Below are 19,171 nucleotides of genomic sequence, written 5' to 3'. Positions count from 1 at the left end.
GTTTTTAAACAACGATGCAGGATGCAGCGACGATGCAGGAGCAAGTAAAACCTAATATAATGATGATGATAACCTGTTAAAACTCGGTAACCTTCCTGCAAAGAAACCCTGTTAAGCAACTGACGGCACAACAGCCTTAGGAGATGTATTAAATTTGTCTCTAAGAGAAGTCACTGGGCGACATCCTGTATTTTGGGAGACTCTTACAACACATCTAGGCTAAACCTAGGCTACCCCAACCTTTTCTTTGGTGAAGACCCAAAACTTCATCCACCACAACCCCTGAAGCTGAAGCTACATATGATAAGGGTAGGTGCAGAAGCCCTGTTTGGGAACAGTGTGCTGACTTCCTTCTCCTAGACTCCAGGTCGTGAGTCCCTTTCCCTCCTCGCCGTTAATTATTCTCCATTGCGGTGGGTCAGGTTACAAGGGTGCCTGCTCTTGGCATGGTTACACATTTACTTTTAATCGTTTGAACTTAAAGAGTGAGCTACAAAAAATGTGGAGATGGTTTTACTAAATAACAATATTGGGAAAAGGTGGTTATGGGGGAACCTAGCGAAGAACTAGGAAAGCTTCATTAAAAATAATAAAACTATCTTCCTTTTTCTCCCCTTGTGCTATTTTTGTAGTAGTCTCTTCATAGACTGGAAGGTCAGAATGAACCTTGGTAATTTCAGCCAAAACATGGCTCGTAGATGCACCCCCTTAACCACTGTATTGGCCCAGATCTAAAACCTGGTATCTCAGGATGTTTTAAGAGGCTGAAAGATGAGATCTCGACCCAGTTGATGTCAATGGCAACGCTTCTGTTTCAGCCAGGATTTTGTTCTGATTTGAAAATTAAGGGAAGGGTAGATCCTCATTAGTGTAATCAGCTTAAATGGGTTGACTGCTCTAAAGCAATTTATTTAATTTGTTTGAAACATGTTTAATTTTAGCTATAAATATTCAGCACTTACGCCGCTGCTATTTATGCTGCTTATCATGTAATTTTCTGTTCTGGGACTTGTGAAAAATAAACCTTTCTGCTCAAAAGGAGGGGTTTTGCGGCAATCTAGATGCTATTCATCAGCACTGCCTCTAAATCTCAATGAATTTCTCTGTGCTGATGCAGCAGGGGGCAGGGGGGCCCTTGCGTGATGCGTTTGCACGAAGGATGCTCCTCGGCGCGCTCGGAGAGCGCGTTCCCACGTCGAGCATCAGCCGTCTGCTTGATGGTGCAGAGCTTCCTTCTTCCTTCACCTTCAGATATCGCATTTGGGACATCTTAGTAGCATCTCTGCCTGCAACAGTTGAGTTCTCAGCTTCGAAGCATGCATCGAGACGTGAAATCTGAGTAAAACAAGCTGTATTTCTTCCTAAAGTCGAAGACAGCAGCTCCTTGCTATTTGGCAATGCCACATCTAAGGGCAGGGTAAAACAGTGTCGCACAGGAGGAAAAGCTGGTAGTATCATTCCTCTTCGGACAAGACCTGACCGTCTCCCGTGGATTTGATGTATGGAGGTTCAGCGTTTGTGCCACGTGTAGAGCTTCCTGCCTTTGCCACCTCGTCCCTTTTGGGTGTGTTTTGGGCTGCTCACTGTGACACCTGGTTTATTCACAGTTTCTGACAGCATCGGCGCATCCCCTCTGCTGCAGCAGATGGTTTCCGCTTGCGGTGCCTTGCGGTGTGGGGCAGATGTCGCAAAATCGAAGATTTCCCTGGAGTGCAGAGCCCTCGACTGGCGTCTCCCCTGCCATTCGCGTTTCGCGGCTGGGCCTGGTGCGGGACTGCCCGTGTGATCTGGACATCTGCTGTCTGGACCAGCGGGGCCTGCTGGAGCGTGCTGGATGCCAGACAAGCTATTAGAGCTGTTGCTTAAGCCACAAAAGGACCTGGCAGCAAGGCAGCCCATCCCGAAGCTTCCAGGATGCTTCATGTTGCAGGGGAAGTTTGCTGGAGGGTGTTCGTGGCGTTAATACGGTTGACATGAAGGTCTCTCCGAGAGGGTGGCCCTTCTCTTAGCTACTCTTCCCTTCTTCTTTGGGCTGGCTGGAGCTTTTCCAGGTTTGTTGCCCGATCCATCTTAGCGCTGGGTCACGAGAGTGTGGGGCAGCAGTGTAAGGGGTGAGGATGGGATGGTCCCTTTTGGTGGCAACCTGCAGGAGCGTTGGGTCCTCAGCATCTTGGGCCACCTGCGTGGCGGAATGGGAGTGTGGCCGGAGCAGAGTCTGGGTTTGGGACTTTGACGTCTGGAGCTGCACTCGCTCCAGCCACAGCGCTTTAATCTCTCAAAGGCTCTGCTGGGTTTTTGCTGGGCTCAGCTTGATTATTTTCCAAGACCTTAGACTGCTGAAATAGCAGGATTTGCCTGTGGATTCCAGAACGGTGATCAGTGTGTGTTTATTGGATTGATAAACTTTTTGCCAATGTAAGGGTGGAGCAGGGATTCTTAGACACGGTTAAGCCAAACCACTTGCTTGCAGAAGCTCCTACTCCCACAGGCTACTTTTTCTCCAAGAGAGAATCTGCCCGTGTCACACATTTCCTTTCCCTCCTTAATATTTTGGCCTTACATTTCAAATCACAGAGAGATTCCTTGTTCAGATGTTATTCCACTCATTAATCATGTTAAACTGCTCGTGGTTTGTGCTTAAAGCATTGAGTTGTGCTTTTACATCCCCAAGAGGAGACTCTGCTCTGCCCATGGCTTTTCATCCTCTGCACTTTGAATCCAGAACTGCTCATCTAAGAAAAAAAAAAAGATGTTTCAGTGTTTCACAGGACAGTGGCTTCATTTCACCTTATCAATATCTGCCAACACAAATGTTTTGTATTAAAAACCTCATGTTTGACTGTCTAGACAAAGGAAGCCTCCTCAAACAATGTTTTTTGCTGGAGATGTTCTTCTGGGTGTTTATGGGTGCACTCATGATGTTGGTGAAGTCTGTGACGTTCACCAAGAGTTGGATTCAGTGGGAGCTGTCAAGGACCCTTTCGGAAGCTGCAACACTTCCTAAAGAGAGACTCGATGGTGCCTCATGTTTAAGTGCACAAGGATGTGTTTTCCTTGGGTCCCTCCTAACTTCATCTCGTCAACCAGTCGGGAGCTGGTGGGGTCTCCACAGGTACCTCCCTTGATTTTTCCACCGGTGGCAAGGTGTCTTCATTGACCACAGCACCTCACACTTGTGCTTGTGATTCGAGTGGATTCCTTCCCAATTTGCACTTCCCAAGCCTGTTATCCTACTATAGGAATCATGATAAGAATTATATATATCTTGATTTTACAATGATCTCATTTTTAAACTTTTCATACACCATTCCATGAGTATCTATTTAATAGAGATGATGAACTTGCTACCAGGAAATGTTTTAATAAACCTCTCTGTTTTGGGCTCTGCCCTTGTGGGTACCTTTTTTGGGGTGTTAGCCTGGGAATTCCTGTGGTCCTCGGTAATACCTCATTAGTGCATCCGGGCGACTGATGCTTACTGTGATTCCCTGAGCTTGTGATTTAACAAGATTAAACGTATCCTAGGATAATCTTTGTCAAGCTGCATTTTGGTCTTTTTGAGTAATTTATACGAATATTCCTCCTGTAACTCTTAAGCTTTAGTAATCTCGGCGCGGCATTTATTGCATCGTTGGCAAGTTGCTGAGTGCCGGCAGGCAGATTAAGCAGCTTTCCTGAAGCTAAAGTAGGACTTAAAGCCGTGACGTTTCTGACACGCTCTAGGCCTTGGTGGTTCTGGTTTTGCAGCCTTTGCCGGGTCGGCCCAGGCTGCATGAGCATGTCACGATATAGGTGCAAAAACTTAGTGCCACAAGGGACTTAATGCTAGGGTTTAGTAGCTTGCAACTTTTTTGCTCTCTTTAATATTGCTCTTTTATGTAAATATATGTGTTTGCATGCATTTACTTAAAACACAACATAATGTGTATAATCACTTGCCTTTCAGGCCCTGTACTATGTAATTTATAGACCTCTGTTTGACTCGATCCTGTGAAAACAGGTTGTGCCCATGACAGAGCTCCCTGTAGTCATCATTAAATTGAGTGGTGGGACATTGTATCCTTGTGCTTTCCAAGTGAAGGTGGCAATCTGACACCGGCCAAAACCCTATATATTTCAAAATCAAAATCCTTCCATCTAGTTTTGCTTATGAGACCTCGAGTGGAAGTGCATTGTAAAGCAAAGTCTGTCCCCCAGCTAGCTGGTGGTTCCAGGATGCTGGGTGCCTGACACCAATGAGAAGTATTTGCAGTTGGCCTCGCGCTGAGTCCAGCCCCGTGTTGGCTCATCTGATTGGTCTTGGTGGAAGCAGCAGCCCTTTCTTGGACATACATCATCTACTGGAGGGCCAATGTCTTCCTGGCTGCTCCGGTGAGGGACAGCCCGTGTCTGGGGTAGCCTCGTGTTTCGTGCAGACGTGGAGCTCCACGTCTTGCCACACAAAGTCCCAGTGTTTATGCTGTTAGTGACAGAGTCGTTTTCATGATTTGGCTTACGGCTTGTTCGCAAGATTTGTTGAAACTTCTTTGGTGGCTGCATGACATCAAACAGAAAGGACACTTGGGAGGTAGAAATGGAGGCGCTGCGCGGCGCGAGATGCACGCCCGGGAGGAAGGGTATTGGTGTTATTCTGCTGACTGATTTCAATCTTATTTTTGTGTCCTTCCAGCTGAAGGCCTTCCCCAAGTGTATTACTTTGGACCGTGTGGAAAGTACAACGCCATGGTACTAGAACTGCTTGGTCCGAGCTTGGAAGATTTGTTTGACCTCTGCGATAGGACGTTCACTTTGAAGACGGTGTTAATGATCGCCATCCAGCTGGTGAGTGTGGGAGCCAGCAAGGCTCTGCCAGGCAGCTCCATGGTGGGCACTTGTATCTCCCTCCATCAGATCTCAGGAAAAAGTTCTTGCTCAGGAAGGAGAGGTCATGTCAGGCTCAGAGCAAGCGTGCTCCTTGAGTAGCAGAGCAGTAGTAGATTTTCAGAGGTTGGTGCCCTGGGTGTGCAACGCTCTCTGCTACCCCAATACCTACCCCAATCCCCTCCCTCTGCTCAAATACCCCCCAAAACATCTCCCTTCTCCTTCCCTGGCCCCCAGGACACACAAGGACAGCACCCAGCCACACTCCTCCTGGCTTTGCTGCTTTGGTGCTACCAGAGTGCTCATAGACCGAGAGCTCTCAAGGTGGTGGGAGCTGAGCTCATCTCAGCCTCACTAGTCATGGAAGGACCCTCTTGGGGGTCCTCTGCACCCAGCCCGCTGACCTGCACAGCACTTATGTGAACTGGAGGTCTCTGCCTTGGTCAAATTAGGTTGAAATTGGGCAGCGATTTAGAAAACTAACAATTCAGTGGGCAGCATGCCAGAAGTGTCTCTTCGCCTACAGAAAGGAAACTGAAAGTGATAGCTTTGATTTGTGTTTGGGTTCAAAGTGAATTTCATCAAAAGAGGAAACATTAAATTGGTGAGGGACCACATGTGGTTGGGTAGTGCTGGTCAACCATCATTTCAGTTTAGCTCGCTGGTTTTCAACCTGTGGCCTACAGAGGTCTCAGAGGGAAAACCAAGGCCACAAATGTGGAAGTTGGGACAACTTGGTCCTGGCAGTAGGTTCCTCCTGCAGCCAAGCAGACCGGTTTTGAGTTGCTCAGCAGGAAGCCAATTCGTAGTCTCGTTGTTGAGTAAATCCAGTGGCATGAGACTGCAAAGCTTGGCTGTACTTTGGATTTCCTTTGGGTTGTAAAGATGCACTCCAGAAATAGTCTTACCATTTGTTGCAGCTTTTCAGTAAGGACTTAAATAACTCATAGTCTCTCATAAACAGTGGGAGCGGAAAACCCATGGAGATACACACTTAGGTGCCTGCGTATAATATAGGGCAAAACTGGGTGCTAGGAACTCCAGGCAGGGAATTTGATGGCCTTACATCTCCTGTGGTGTTAACTAAATGACCTGATCCTTGTAGTAATAATTTTATCCCAGCAACTCTGCCCTAGGAGTGAAGACTGATAGAGCCCCTCGGGTTGCAGTTGGGCTCTGCTCGGAGGGTCTTCTCCAGCATCCTCTGAGGTGAGGTGGACCACAAGATGCAGGCATCGATACCTCTTTTCCAAAAGAGCTGCTTAGCTATTCCCAGCTTGCCGGGTAGTGGGTGGTGTATGGAGACAGCAACGGCAATCGCCAATGGAGTTGATGTCCTCTATAGGCAGCACTTCTCTTTTGCACGTGAGATGTTTTAGGACCTTGCTGACCCTTTGGGGAAGAATAAATGAGACACCAGCTTGGAGCATATGCGTTTGAAGAGACAGATTTAGCATCTTTAGCAATGCCTCATCCCCAGGAGATTTCCCGGGAAAAGGACTCAGCTGGCCTTCTGCAGCCTGTTTTCCAAAGGGATTGGCTCTTACAGTGCAGCTGGAATGAGAACCCTTTGCTAAAACCACAAGACTTTGGGGCAAGCTGGCTTGGATTTGTCTTATTTCCTGCACCAAATCAGTAGTTACTGTGCCACCCTTCCATATATGGGACACGGAGAAGAAGAAAAGTCCTCCATCAAATGGGACAGATTTGATGGACATCCATAAAGTGTTTTTATGGATGGGCATATTTGATGGATGGATGGATGGATGGATGGACATCCAAAGTGTTTTTTTTTCTTTTTTTTGCTGTTGTTTTTGACCCTCTCTGGAGGAGGAGGATGGTGAGACCTGTTGTAGGTGTTTCCATGCACATGGAGTGGCAAAACCAGCTTCTTCCCTGCTCTGCTTTTTCACCAAAAAGGCGTTCTGCTCCTCAGCTTGTGCGACATAACCAGTGTGTCCACCTTGCTGTGGGGCTCAATTTACTTTTTTGTGCAGCAGCTGGTCAATATTTTAGGCAGACATCCCCAAAAGATGTTTTTCTTATGAACAAGCACACTCGGCTATTTTCATTTACCTTGATAGGTAGCAGGACCTCAGTATTGAGGTGGACCATTGAACTTTACAGATGTTAGAAGAGAGAAACGCCATCTAGGAGAAACAAATATATATATTTCTAAGTGTAGCTTGTGTTTTGGGGAGAATCTAGACATTCAGTTTTCCCTCCCTGGCTGAGGGAGAAGGAGCCTCGATGATGACGAATCTTCAAGGAGGAGGGAGAACCCATTTTGGAGTATCTTCAAATTAGATGACACAGTAAGCAAGTCTGTCTCCGTGGGAGGATGAGGCATGCAGCCTTCAGGCTTGTCACTCGACTTGCGTGTTTTTCTGGTAAGAATGTGTTGTGCTCAGAGCTGTGGCACTCGGTTACCAAATACAACCTGCTGCATTCAGACGTGCTCTTTTTCTTAGTCTAATGCAGCACTTCGCACTTCTTGTACACCTCTGGGCAAGAGCGTGTGGAGAAAAGTCTCCTGCTTTTCCTTCTCCAGCGGAAATGTCTCAGCCCTCTTCCCAAGCCAAGTTGTTGTGTCGGGCACTGTGCAAGTGCTCCGTCTCTGCCTGTGACCTGGACCAAGTCACCCTGAAAAGTTTGACTCAGGCGTCACACCTGGGACCGTCTTGTGTAAGAGCCAACAAGACAACGTTTCAATGGGAAGGATTTGTCATCCCTGCTCATCCGACCTGCATTCAGGCCTTTAAATTGTGAGAGTAAAGGGTTCAGCTTTATCAGAGGTGCTTGGAGATGGGATTGCCAGCAAGATGTGAGGTCCTTAAGACCTTTTTTTGAGAAAAGGTTTGGTTTCTTGTTTCCTTGAGAGGCAATGGTAGGAAAAAAAAAAAAAACAAAACACGGGTTTCTTTAGCATCTGATTAATTGTCATAAATATCCTGCGGTTTCTCAGCCGGCTCAAGACTCGAGCTGCCTTTTTTTCCGGGCAGTAGACTCTTCGTTTCCCAATCCGTCCCTGCTTTCCTTAGGAGGGAGGGCTGATAGACCCTGTTTCCATGGTGTGCCAAGCCATGCTCTTCCCATCTCCTCCCCGGACGTCCTCCTCACATCCGAAATTGAGGTCCGTGGCTCTGCAGATGAAGCCCTGAGTAACTCAGCCAGCCGTGGCCATGGAAATTGTGCTGTAATTTGCAAGTGGCATCTCCCAGGCGCTGCCGGTGCCCCTGTGCCCGATGATAAAATGCCTTAGTCTATTCTTATTATCGCTAAAATAACAGAGCAGGTGTTGACGCTGCTTCAGTCACTGTCTCCTGACATAGTGTAGGTTGCAACAGCGAGCGCAAGCTCCTCGCAGGGTCTGCAGAAGAATTAATGTGCGGGCAGAAGAGCCCGTGGTGGAGCACCCCGCTCCGGGGCCCCGTGCCTATGCTCCCAGCCCTCTCCTGGAGCCGGCTGTTTCCTTGCAGGCAGCAAGGCTGGAAGGGAGCTGGAGCATCCGTAGCCAGCAGGTTCCCTTCGCTGCCAGAACGGGGAGACACGAGCAGGGCCAGTGCCCTGTCAGCTCGAGTGAGGCAGGGCGGCCGCTGCAGGGAAACGTCTCTCCGGCTTGGAAAGCCGCTGGCAGCTGCACGCAGCGCTCGGGAGCGGATCAGGTAGCATCCAGGCATGTGGAAGGAAAGAAAAGGGGACGTGAAAGAAGCGGCAGCAATGCAGGCAGGTCAATATCTCCAAACGCTGCCCGCGCGTGGGCCTTCCTGCAGCCTCTCAGCTTTCCAGGCGCCCGTCGTCTCAGCCAGTGGCTTGCCATGAGACTGTAAGAGAAACACTGCGTTTTCCACAGATGTGTGATTGCTGCTGGCACAATTACGCATCTGTTTAATTGTCGAATAAGCCAGGCAGGCTTTGTTGGAAAGCTTGGTGTGTACAGAGAGGCTGGGAAATCCTTCGTGCCAATTCTCACCTCGAGTCGGTTCCCAACATACCTTGTTGCCTTCCCATCCGTCGGTGCGTCACGCAGGTGGTTCAACGCCGGACAGACGGCCAAAGTGGGTAGCATCTGGCCTGCTCCACTTCGGCCTATGACCGATTAGAAAATATGGCTTTCCTTCGCCAGGAAGGCCATTTTCTCAAGGCATGGAAGGAAATAAATCACTGCTTGAAACAAGAGGGGAGGGGAACTGCCTCCTGTGCTGTGAGCTGCTTTGAAGAGCCTTTGCACTGACTTATTTGCCAGCCCCGAGGCAGCTCCAGACCAATTTTTCCTGCCTTCTTGCTTGCCCTATGGTGTCACCCACTAGTGGTCCAGAAACACGAGTGCTTCCCTGCGGTCAGCTCCAGGAAGGTTGCGGGGGGTTTGGACTACTCATATTTGGAGTATGAAAATACTGCAGGTTTGAAATACCAGAGGCTGGAGCTGGATTCGTCCTGCTGCATAAGCAGCCCAGAGCTGCAAGAGCATGAAACCCTCATTTGTGTTGAAGGCAACTTGTCGACTGGCTGTTTTTTCTGATCAATAGAAGGGTTTTTTTTGGTCTCCATAATGGGTCATCCCATTATCCGCTAGGATAAACAGTGTATTGTTTCCTTCCAACATGCTCCTCATCGGAAAATCTCTGCTCCATCATCCTCTACAGTGGTGCAGCCGTAACCTGTGTGGATTGAAAATCATCACTATAAAATCTGGAGTCTGTGAGGGCTTTCCTATAGCTTTTGTAATATTAAAAGCCTGAATGCAGGTGGGTAGATTTAACAGCCTTTTTATAAGAGCTGCTTGCCAGGAAAAGTGTTTCCTACAGCGCATAGGGCAACCGTGGACCTAGACAGTCATAAACAGGAATTGACATGTTGTAAATTAGAGCATTAAAAATGAAATAAAAAGCTAATAAAGTAAATGAAACCGTTAATTACTTTCACTTGGAATTATCTCATAAGGTACTCAAACAAATGAGAAGTTCTTGCCGACTTGCACTAACTTTACTGGCTGTGGGTGTGTTTTGAAAAATAATATGAGGGCTGAGCAGCTGAATGAGGTGCAACACTGGACCTCAGAGCAGGGGCTCCTGCCCTTCCACATCCCTTCTCGGAGTAGCCCCAGAATAAAATTGGTCTGACAAAATATTCCTGTGATTTCTAGTTGACAACTGATGGTCGTTGTTATTATTTCTCATCGGTATTGAGGACCATAAGGCTTCCACCCGCCCAAAATCCCCCTCCATGAAGAATCTGGCATGTCTAAGACAGCATATGGGCTGAGGGAGGAAGGTGGTGAGACACAGAGCAACAAGGGAAGGCTGTGGGCAAGGGAAGAGCTCTTGGTAACCGGTGTAGTATGTTTAAAATCAATACTAAAAAGGCTGCAGCAATTCTCTGTGGCATCCTTCCAAGAACTGTGTTCTCCTGGTAACATTTCAAAAACAGCCTTTCCATATTTCTTTCAGCTCAAGTGGAGGGAGCACAGTGTAGTAGCTGGAAAAAGGTGAAGGGATGACAAATTCCCCTTCCAGCTCTGTTCAGGGCACGTGACAAAGCTCAGGTTGCAACTCCTGCCTCCGTTTGCTCCATCCGTTGTTGCATTTCTCAGAGAATATCGTAAGAGTTGGCCGGCACTGAGCAGCTGGAGAGGCTTTGTGATGGGCTAGCAAAACCTCCCTGCGCCGTCAGCCGAGGGCGTCTGTTTGTGAATAACTCTTCCCTCGTAATTTTGCAGATATCTCGGATGGAATATGTGCATTCAAAGAACCTCATCTACCGAGATGTCAAGCCAGAGAACTTCCTTATTGGCCGGCAAGGCAATAAGAAAGAGCACGTCATTCACATCATAGACTTTGGATTGGCGAAGGAGTACATTGATCCCGAAACCAAAAAACACATACCTTACAGGGAACACAAGAGCTTAACTGGAACAGCAAGATACATGTCCATCAACACTCATCTCGGCAAAGGTCTGTTTGGTTGACGCGAGCTTGCTGCGCTTTGTGCTACGGAGCTCGGGCTGTAGCTTGGCTTAAAGCTGTCTCGTGTCCTTCAAGTTGCTCGTGCAATGTTCAGTGTGGTGATTCCCTCCACAGTTGTGAAGCATTTTTGTTTCTTCTTGGAGGAGGAGTTGAGAGAGCTCAACTGTTGGAACTGGAAGCTTCATAATTATAATTTTTATTAGGAGTTAAACAACTACAGTAACCCTGTCCTGAATAAAAGGCGAACAGGCAAGCAGTAACCACTAGACTAAATGGTGACCAAATAGCTTTGGATAGCACAGCTCTGTGCACCAGTGCCCTCCAGTTTTGTGTTACAGCTGAGTGTTCCCTGAGCTGATAATTACTAGGAAAAAGTGATAGATGCTTTTCTTTAACAGTTTAGCTACTTTTAAGCTCCTGTCCTCCATCTCCTCCCCTCACTGCCTTGCATCCCACTTTCATGCTAGAAAATTATGTTTCTTGTCTAAAAGGCAAAAAAAAAAATTATTAGATGTTTATAGTTACTTTAAGTCCTAAGAGTAGTAAAATAAGGCGTGTTCTTTGTGAAGACTCCCAGCTACAAAACCAAGAGATTTCAGGGCTTTCAGGCCTGTTAGAAAGCTCTCTCTTTGGGTAAGAAGGGATGGAGCCCATGTATATTTCTGGAAAACCTTATGAAGAGTCAGGAAGGGACGAAGGAAAGGAAAAGCTGCAGCGGGAACAGATCTCTAGGAACGGGGATGTGCTGGGAGGGGTGGGAATATCCAACGGACACTGCTCTGCCACCCTCTGCTGGTGAGCAACCTCTGTGTTCCCCACCGAAGAGCCACGGACATGACCACGCTGGCAGGTTTCCTTCAGCCAGGATGACACGTGTCCCACATGGAAAGCGCAGTCCCTCCTGTAGCAAGGACAGCACCAAGGGGCGTTTGAGAAGGAACTGTTGGGTTCTGCCCTGATGTCTTCCTGGTGCTGGTGCTTTGCTGGTGGGACCGGTCTAGGTGTGGTTGGCCCCTTTGCCATAAAAAGGTGGTTGTCCAGCAAAGACCTATAGCCCTGTCCATGTTCTTTTGCTTGCAGACTAATCTGCCCCCGTCTTTTCAGGACCGAACAAAACAAGAGACTTGGGTTATAATTTTCCCAAAAGACAAGGGCTCTCAACTCTTCCTGAGAAGCTTATCTACATCATTGCACTAAATTACCGAGTTCCTCCTCTTTTCTTTACAGCTGTATCACTGCAACATGCAGGAGCTGTCATCCTAATTCCTTCTGTTGAGTGTTCCCTACCTCCAGACTGTTTTGAGAGTCACATTAGCTGCTAATTTGGAAGGAGAGTCACGCTGTGCAGAAACACTGCCTTTTTTTCTCCTCTTGCAAATTATGCCGCATCGGGGACAGCTCTCGCCTGGCTTGTTTGGGCATGTGGGTGCCCAACTAGATTTGCTCCGTACTGCGGGTTCCCAACACATTATCTGCCTGCAGGTGGGGATTTGGGCAAGAGAAATAGGGACCAAGTGGTCTCCAAGCTCCTTTAACCCAAGCCTGTGCCTTCCTGGGAAGAGGGTTGGAGCAGCAGCATTTGGATGTTCTCAGGGATTTTTTTTTTTTCTGAAATATCAGAGGAAGCCAGAGGTGGTAAAATGGTGCTTGGGGGTCCCTGTGCCACTGAGGAGCTGTTCAGACCCCTTATGCAATGGCCCTTCAGCAAGCAGTGGTTTCACCTTGCTGCCAGGGCATGTACCCTGGCACTCAACAGCAAACCCGCACGACGCCCCAGGTTCCTCATCCTCCCTTGCACGATCCCTCGGGAGGGTTTTGGTAGAATAAGGCTACATTTTGGTAGATTATTTTAAGGATCCTTTTTCCGTTGGCTTGAAACCAGCCACTTAGTTTTTGCCCCCCCCCACTCCTTTATAACCATAACATCTGCCTGGCAACAGCAGCAAGTGTTTTCTAAGGAAAAGCAGTGCTAAAAGGGTCTATTTTTAATCCATTCCGCTGTGCTGAGCTACAGAAGCGGCTGGAAGCAGGTTGGCGTGGTGCAGCGCGGTGGTTCCCGGCAGCTGGCTGCAGACGTGGCTCCTGCCGCTTCCTGCGGGTCCAGGGGAAATAACATCATCCAGCACAGCATCACCGTCGTGCCAGGAGCACTGGCAGTCCTGAGAGCAACTGGGGAACTGCTCCTTTCCAGCGCTGTTAATACTTGCCTCTCTTAAAATACATGTACCTAATGCTGGGTACAGTTCCTATCGCCACCTCACTTCCAGCTGATCTTTTATATATGCATTTTATGCTTGTCGTAGCTAGTTTTAGATGGGTTTGCACGAGGTCAGAGCTACAGCCAGCAACAGCACTCTCCTGAAGTAACTTTATCTTGGAAATAAGCCTGGCTACTGGTCGGATCATCCATTTCCACGGCGTCCGCAGTAATTTGTGACCTCTTCTGTTTCAGAGCAAAGTCGTCGAGACGATCTGGAGGCCCTTGGCCATATGTTTATGTATTTCCTCCGAGGCAGCCTGCCCTGGCAAGGATTGAAGGTAGGTGTTAGTTACAGATTTTGCCCTTTGAAACTTTTTATTCTTGGTCTCTGCCCAAATATGAATGTGGAAAAGGAAAGGTTACCAAATCCAAGCAGGAGCTGTTGTCTCTTTTTGTGTCCTTAAGCCTAACGAGAGGTAGCTCAGCAGCAGAGAAGATGTTAGGTAGAAGTATATTACCTGTTGGCTTAGCCAATTTGATATAACTGGAAGGAAGACCCAGTTCCAGGATGCAGCAGCGGCAGGCGGACGCCTGGGACAGGGACTGCAACGTGGCTGCTGTGGAGCTGTTGGAGCAGCGGAGCTCCGACGTGAACCTGCCCGGAGCTGGACCACAGCAGTTGTGCAGGAAATTCCAGCTATGGCACACATCTCCCCAGCTGCATCCATGAGCATGTTTCCGATGGGAGCAGTTTGGTGGGTTTAGATGCACAGATGGAATTCAATGAAAAAATGTGGGTTTTTTTCTGAGTATTTTTCTAGTATTAAGCTTGGCTTCCCTCCAGACATCCTGGCCACTCGGTGCCTGATTCTGGGTTATAAGTTTATGAAATGTCACACACAGTGGGAACAACTGCGAGCAGTTGAGTTATGGCAACCAAAGCTAACGTCGGCCAGCTGAATTAACTAGTAGTAAGTCATGCACTGGCTCTGAGCCTGCTGGAGGTTGCATCTGTGCTTCTCCATCATTTTCCTGATGATTGAGCTAATGTGTTCACTTTTGGAATTGCAACGAGTGAAGAGATCAAGAGGATCTTCACTCTTCCAAGCTGCTTTTGCCCTTGGTGTATGCTATCAGTGTTAACGCCCTGGGAAAACATCTTATAATGCTGCCTGCAGGACCAGCTAGAATAATCTGAAATAGAGACAATAAAAACCTGCTCTTGAGATACTGATACCTCTTATTCAGGAGAGATTTCAGCTGGCAATCTGTAGCTGAAAATTGCTTCATTTTTTGTGACAGCCAACTGTTTAATCAGTGTTGCCTACACGGGAGACACTTTGGGAGTGAGAGGCTCATTTTACAGTAACGTTGGAGTCGCGAGAAGTGTGACACTGATGTAGACTGGTTCTTGTCTGTGCAGCATGCACTAGAGCAAAAACACAGCATGCCCAAATTGCAGTTATCTATTAAACTAAATTAAATGAAAATTATCTAATTTTACAGTTGCTTGCAAAGGTGCAGTGGTTGGCCAATGACTCTAATCCTATGACTGTTCTGTACTAGCGTATTAGAATACTCATGTGCCATGGTAATAAATGCAGCTTCATTTTCTTGCCCCATAAAAGCTCCCTGCGTGCTGGTGCTGGTAGGATAACCCTTCTAAAACACCCACACGTTTACTTCCTCTCAAGTATTGAAGATATCGAGTGCAATACTCAATATTCTCTGCTGATAGCGTGGAAAACGTGTATTGAGAATTGTAACAGGGTAGTACAGTATTTCTAGTAATATAGCCTTAAGATGAAGTATGGTTAAAAGTAGCATCATTTGATACCAGCCAGAATCAGTATTGAATGCCTTTTTTTCCTCCCCATGCAGCATGCCATTTATCTCATGTTTGAACTCTTTCTCCACAATTATGTTTTCTCTTTGTTCCCTACAGGCTGACACCTTGAAAGAGAGGTATCAGAAGATTGGGGACACAAAGAGAAACACTCCGGTTGAAGTTCTCTGTGAGAACTTCCCAGGTGAGTCCTGGTGGGATTATTGCAGGTCCAGCATAACTGTTGGAGACTGAGTATATACCCTGTTAAATAAGATTGTTTTGAGCTCATCTGGCAGAACATACTTGGTTGATACATATCTGATAGGTTGTTCCTGTAGTTGGTAAACATCTGGAGCTGCTGCTGTGCAGCAGGGCCGAGAGCCTGTGACTGTAGGGTATAGTAAGCATAACTCTTCTCACTGAGGAGGGTGAACATTGCTCAAGTGCCTCATGTTCCCACTTTTCCTCTTGACTTCCTTCCAAAAGAGTGCTTCATTTCTTTCTTCCCCCCTCCAGTGACTGTGCTGGATCTACTGAGTTCCTCCTTCTCCAACTGGAACGTTTCACAGATGTTAAAAGTTTAGGTGGCCAGCTTAGATGTGGTGAGGTGTCTGTCACTGAATTCCACTTCTGAGAACAACTTTGAGGAGTGTGTTATTAAAGATGTGCTTATAGCCGATCCTGACACATTTTCTGTGGTTAAACAAAAAGTCCCCATTAGAGCTAGAAGAGCAAAGCACAAAGTTAACATCCTCCCCAGGTACCCTGTGCCTTCATGGAGAGAGTCTTGGTGTTCTGTCTGGTCATCCTGACATCGAGGAGAGCACCCAGGTTTCCATAGTCACAGAAGTAAGTCAGCACAAGTAGGGTTGCAGCAACAACAAACCTCCTGTCTCATAACAGCCCTGCTGTTGTAGAATTCATTCTGTCTGTTGGCTCCTTCCCAGCATGGGGAGCATCGGCCTGGAGGTAGGTGGTGTTCCCTCAAGGCACACTAACTCCCCAGGTGTATTTGCATTCAAAAAACACCTAGTTTGAAGCAGAACAGGACACCTGTCCTGTCACTGAATGGCTCTTCTCATCTTTTGCTCTCCTTCACGTTTCTTTTCCCCGCTGCTCCTTCCTCAGAGCTCTGTCACCTGCCCAGGCTTGTGCTGAAGGCAGATAAAGAAGTTATAACCTTTCCTTGCTGGCCTGAAACCCCTTGATCTTCCACCTTTTGGAGATAACAGCAGGAAGATGGAATTGCCTTTCCTCATTGCCTTTTTTTCTCTCTGTTTTTTTTTTCCTTCCTCCATGCGACCTACGAACGGTGGGCCATTGGAAAAGTCCAATGTCACTAAGCAATGCTGTCCTTACTTCTGTCAGTTAAGAGCAAAAGCCATGCTGATGCATCATTATTACTGCACTACCCAGCCTCGCACCTCCTAATGACCTCAGGCATAACCTGAGTTCTGCCTTGGCATAGATATGAGCTCAGGGAGGGCTGGAAAGGAGCAGGAAATGCACTTGCCCTCAGGTCATTAACTTAACAACGAACAACATGCGCACCAAGAACCTCCCTGACTTTCCTTCTCCCGCTGGTTATAGAGCTGTGGGGTTGTGTTTGTCCACAAAATTCAGGTGAAATCACTGTAGCTGTTTGAAATGTCCATGAGGGCAGACACACACACACAGAGCAGCATCCTGGTGGTTGGTTCGGCAAATTGGCATTTATTGTACAATTGGCATTGGATTCAGGTCTGAGGTGGAACAGCAGTTGTCCCGAGCAGGCACGGACCTTCCCGCTTTGAGAAGCATTTGAATTGATCGGTGAGGGCCATTACCAAAACCCATGAATTTTAAAGAAAAGCCAGGAGTAGCACTGGAAGCCCAGACACTTCCCTGTGTGATGCTCGGTGATGCAGCACAGGCCTTGTTCATAGAATGGAGAAGACCTTCAAGGTCATCAAGTCTAACTGTAAACCCATCACCACCATGCCTGCCAAACCATGTCCCTAAATGCCTCATCTACCTGTTTCTTGAATGCTGCCAGGGACGGTGACTCCACCACTTCCCTGTTCCAATGTTTGTTTTAAAGCAGCTCCAAAGGTTCAGAATAAAAGCAGGCTTTGGGCAAAGCAGAAGGGCCCTAGAGAGCTCAGTGAGATTCATGCAGCAATAAGAGAGAGTCAGGTAGGTCACGTAAAGGGTAAAGACTTGTTGGATATCCTCTGCTTACATAAAGCTGCGTGGCTCAGCTGAAGTTAGTGGAACCTGGACAACTGACAACACTGGGGGACCTGGCCCCTGGTCCAAATTTAAGAGCTGGAGAGCAAGTCTTGACTGTTGCTGTGGGTAGGTCTATTTGGAGTTACTTAAAAAGCTAAATGTTTCCAAAGGGAAGCTACAGTTTTCTAGCATGTGTCACTTGTGCCTTACACTGACCTGACGCTGCTTCTTTTCCCACAGAGGAGATGGCCACGTATCTCCGTTACGTTCGGCGATTAGACTTCTTTGAGAGACCAGACTACGATTACTTGCGCACCATCTTCACAGAGCTGTTTGAAAAGAAAGGCTACACCTTTGACTACATCTATGACTGGGTTGGCAGGCCAATTGTAAGTTGTTCTTGCAAAAGCGCCGTGCCTTGCCTTCCACGTCCTGCCTCCGACCGCCTGGCTCTTTGCTCCCAACAATCCTGTTTAATGCCACAGAGCTAGGGGTCAAATCATTCGCTTCTGTTACCGGGCTAACGTAGGCCCTTTGTTAGTGAGATGTCCTGATGTTGTATTCAGGGGGTTCTCACAGTGCCTTGACATTTCCCTAAGTGGCAGAAGCCCCGTCACCTCCATTGAGCTTGCTTTGGTGGAGCACCCAAACCTTATTTTACCACCTGTGACAGTGAACAGGGTGAGATTTAACTTCCTCTCATCTAGCACAGAATTTGAGAGCTTTATAATCATTATATAAAGACATTTTACAAAATGAGAGCATAATTGCTAGCTCCACGCTGAATGATGGCAGATCCCTCTAATGGTCAAGTTCACATACAGAAGCACAGGAGATCTTAGTGCGGCTCTGAAGGATGCTCAGCAAACAGTAACAGCAAACTCATTCTGAGCTCAAATGATCCCTTCTCCAGAGGCTCTGCCAGCTATAAATAAAGTGCATGATCAGGAAATCTGGGAGGATCCAAGCTCCATTTAGCAGTTCCGTGAGACTAGATGGAACATGTGATCTTGATGTGTTGCTTCTGTTGTCAGAAGCCATTTATATTCAAGAAGACCTTGGCCAGGAGAGCTGTCATGGGGAAATCTGAGAGAGCTGTCTAAAGCTCTTCTGCTGGCTGCCTCTGTGATTTGTGTCCACGCTGCCTGGCCTGTCACTGGTGTTTGTGTCGTTCTGATGATGGCCTTCATGCTAATAGCACAGCACTACACCCTGGCCATGACAAAGGGGTCTGTAAATAATTGTCACTGGTGCCAGGCCAAACATCTTCGGTGCTAAACTTGATGCAGTTGCCAGGAATATAGTATCAGCAATATATAGCATTACCAATGTTTACTTTATCCCAACAGGTTCATTTTACCAAGCAATCCTTCCCTTTGCAAATCATCATTTTTCACATCGTTCTTGTTTAATTACAAAGGCAATTGATAAAAAGCCTGTTGTAGGACAAGCTTGCGATTGCTGACAACTGCAGTGGTTGCTATGGAGATTCTGATGTTGTGAGCAGAGATTACGACTTAGGTGAGAACAGAGCAGACGACGCTTCAATTTTAGCACATCCTGTTTCTATGCAAGGGTAGTTTTTAAAAGCAGGAAGACAATGAGACGACGAGAAGAAATCTGTGTAGTTGCAGGTGTCATCATTGTCTTTGAGACCCACTGACAGTGATCCCAGATACTTGAGTGTATTCTTTTAAATTCAGCTTTCTACCAGATGTTAAGAGCTGGTGTCCAGCAACCCATCAAATCACGAGGTTTTTATAGTGCATGTTATAATTATTATAATTATGCTTGGTTGTTGTCAGTACCTTGAAGCAGTGTTTTGGTTGTGTTCCTCTATTTTCTGCACCATGCCGACTAACCTGACAAGTTCTGCTTGCGCACGCGTGGGTGTAGGGAGAGTGTTATCGTGGACATTGGCTTCAACGTAACGAACACCTTATTTTCCAGCCTACTCCAGTGGGATCCGTTCACATAGATTCCGGGACATCTGCAGTAACAAGAGACAGCCACATACACAGAGATCGACCATCGCAGCAGGCCCATCGCAATCAGGTTTGTTGCTCCCCACTGCTTGGGCTCTGTTGCATTGGTTAGTGCCTCTCG

The 19,171-nt window shown here is 47.3% G+C and overlaps 1 protein-coding gene across 2 annotated transcripts in view; it reads left to right on the top strand.

The window, feature by feature from the left end:
* CSNK1G1 (casein kinase 1 gamma 1) overlaps positions 1-19,171 on the top strand; it is a 74,175-nt gene that overhangs the window by 41,426 nt on the left and 13,578 nt on the right. For both annotated transcript variants that reach the window (XM_010227629.2, XM_010227628.2), the window contains exons 5-10: positions 4,670-4,821; positions 10,580-10,814; positions 13,279-13,364; positions 14,972-15,056; positions 17,306-17,454; positions 19,016-19,120. In XM_010227629.2, the coding sequence (XP_010225931.1) occupies positions 4,670-4,821; positions 10,580-10,814; positions 13,279-13,364; positions 14,972-15,056; positions 17,306-17,454; positions 19,016-19,120 (812 nt within the window). The remainder of the gene's footprint in view (positions 1-4,669; positions 4,822-10,579; positions 10,815-13,278; positions 13,365-14,971; positions 15,057-17,305; positions 17,455-19,015; positions 19,121-19,171) is intronic.

This window comes from Tinamus guttatus, unplaced genomic scaffold, assembly GCF_059628265.1.
Source record: "Tinamus guttatus ecotype Peru unplaced genomic scaffold, ASM5962826v1 Tinamus_guttatus_pri_ptg000942l, whole genome shotgun sequence".
NCBI classification, from domain to species: Eukaryota; Metazoa; Chordata; class Aves; order Tinamiformes; family Tinamidae; genus Tinamus; species Tinamus guttatus.
Note: the sequence above shows the minus strand (reverse complement) of the source record. Positions and strands in the feature narration are given on the sequence as shown.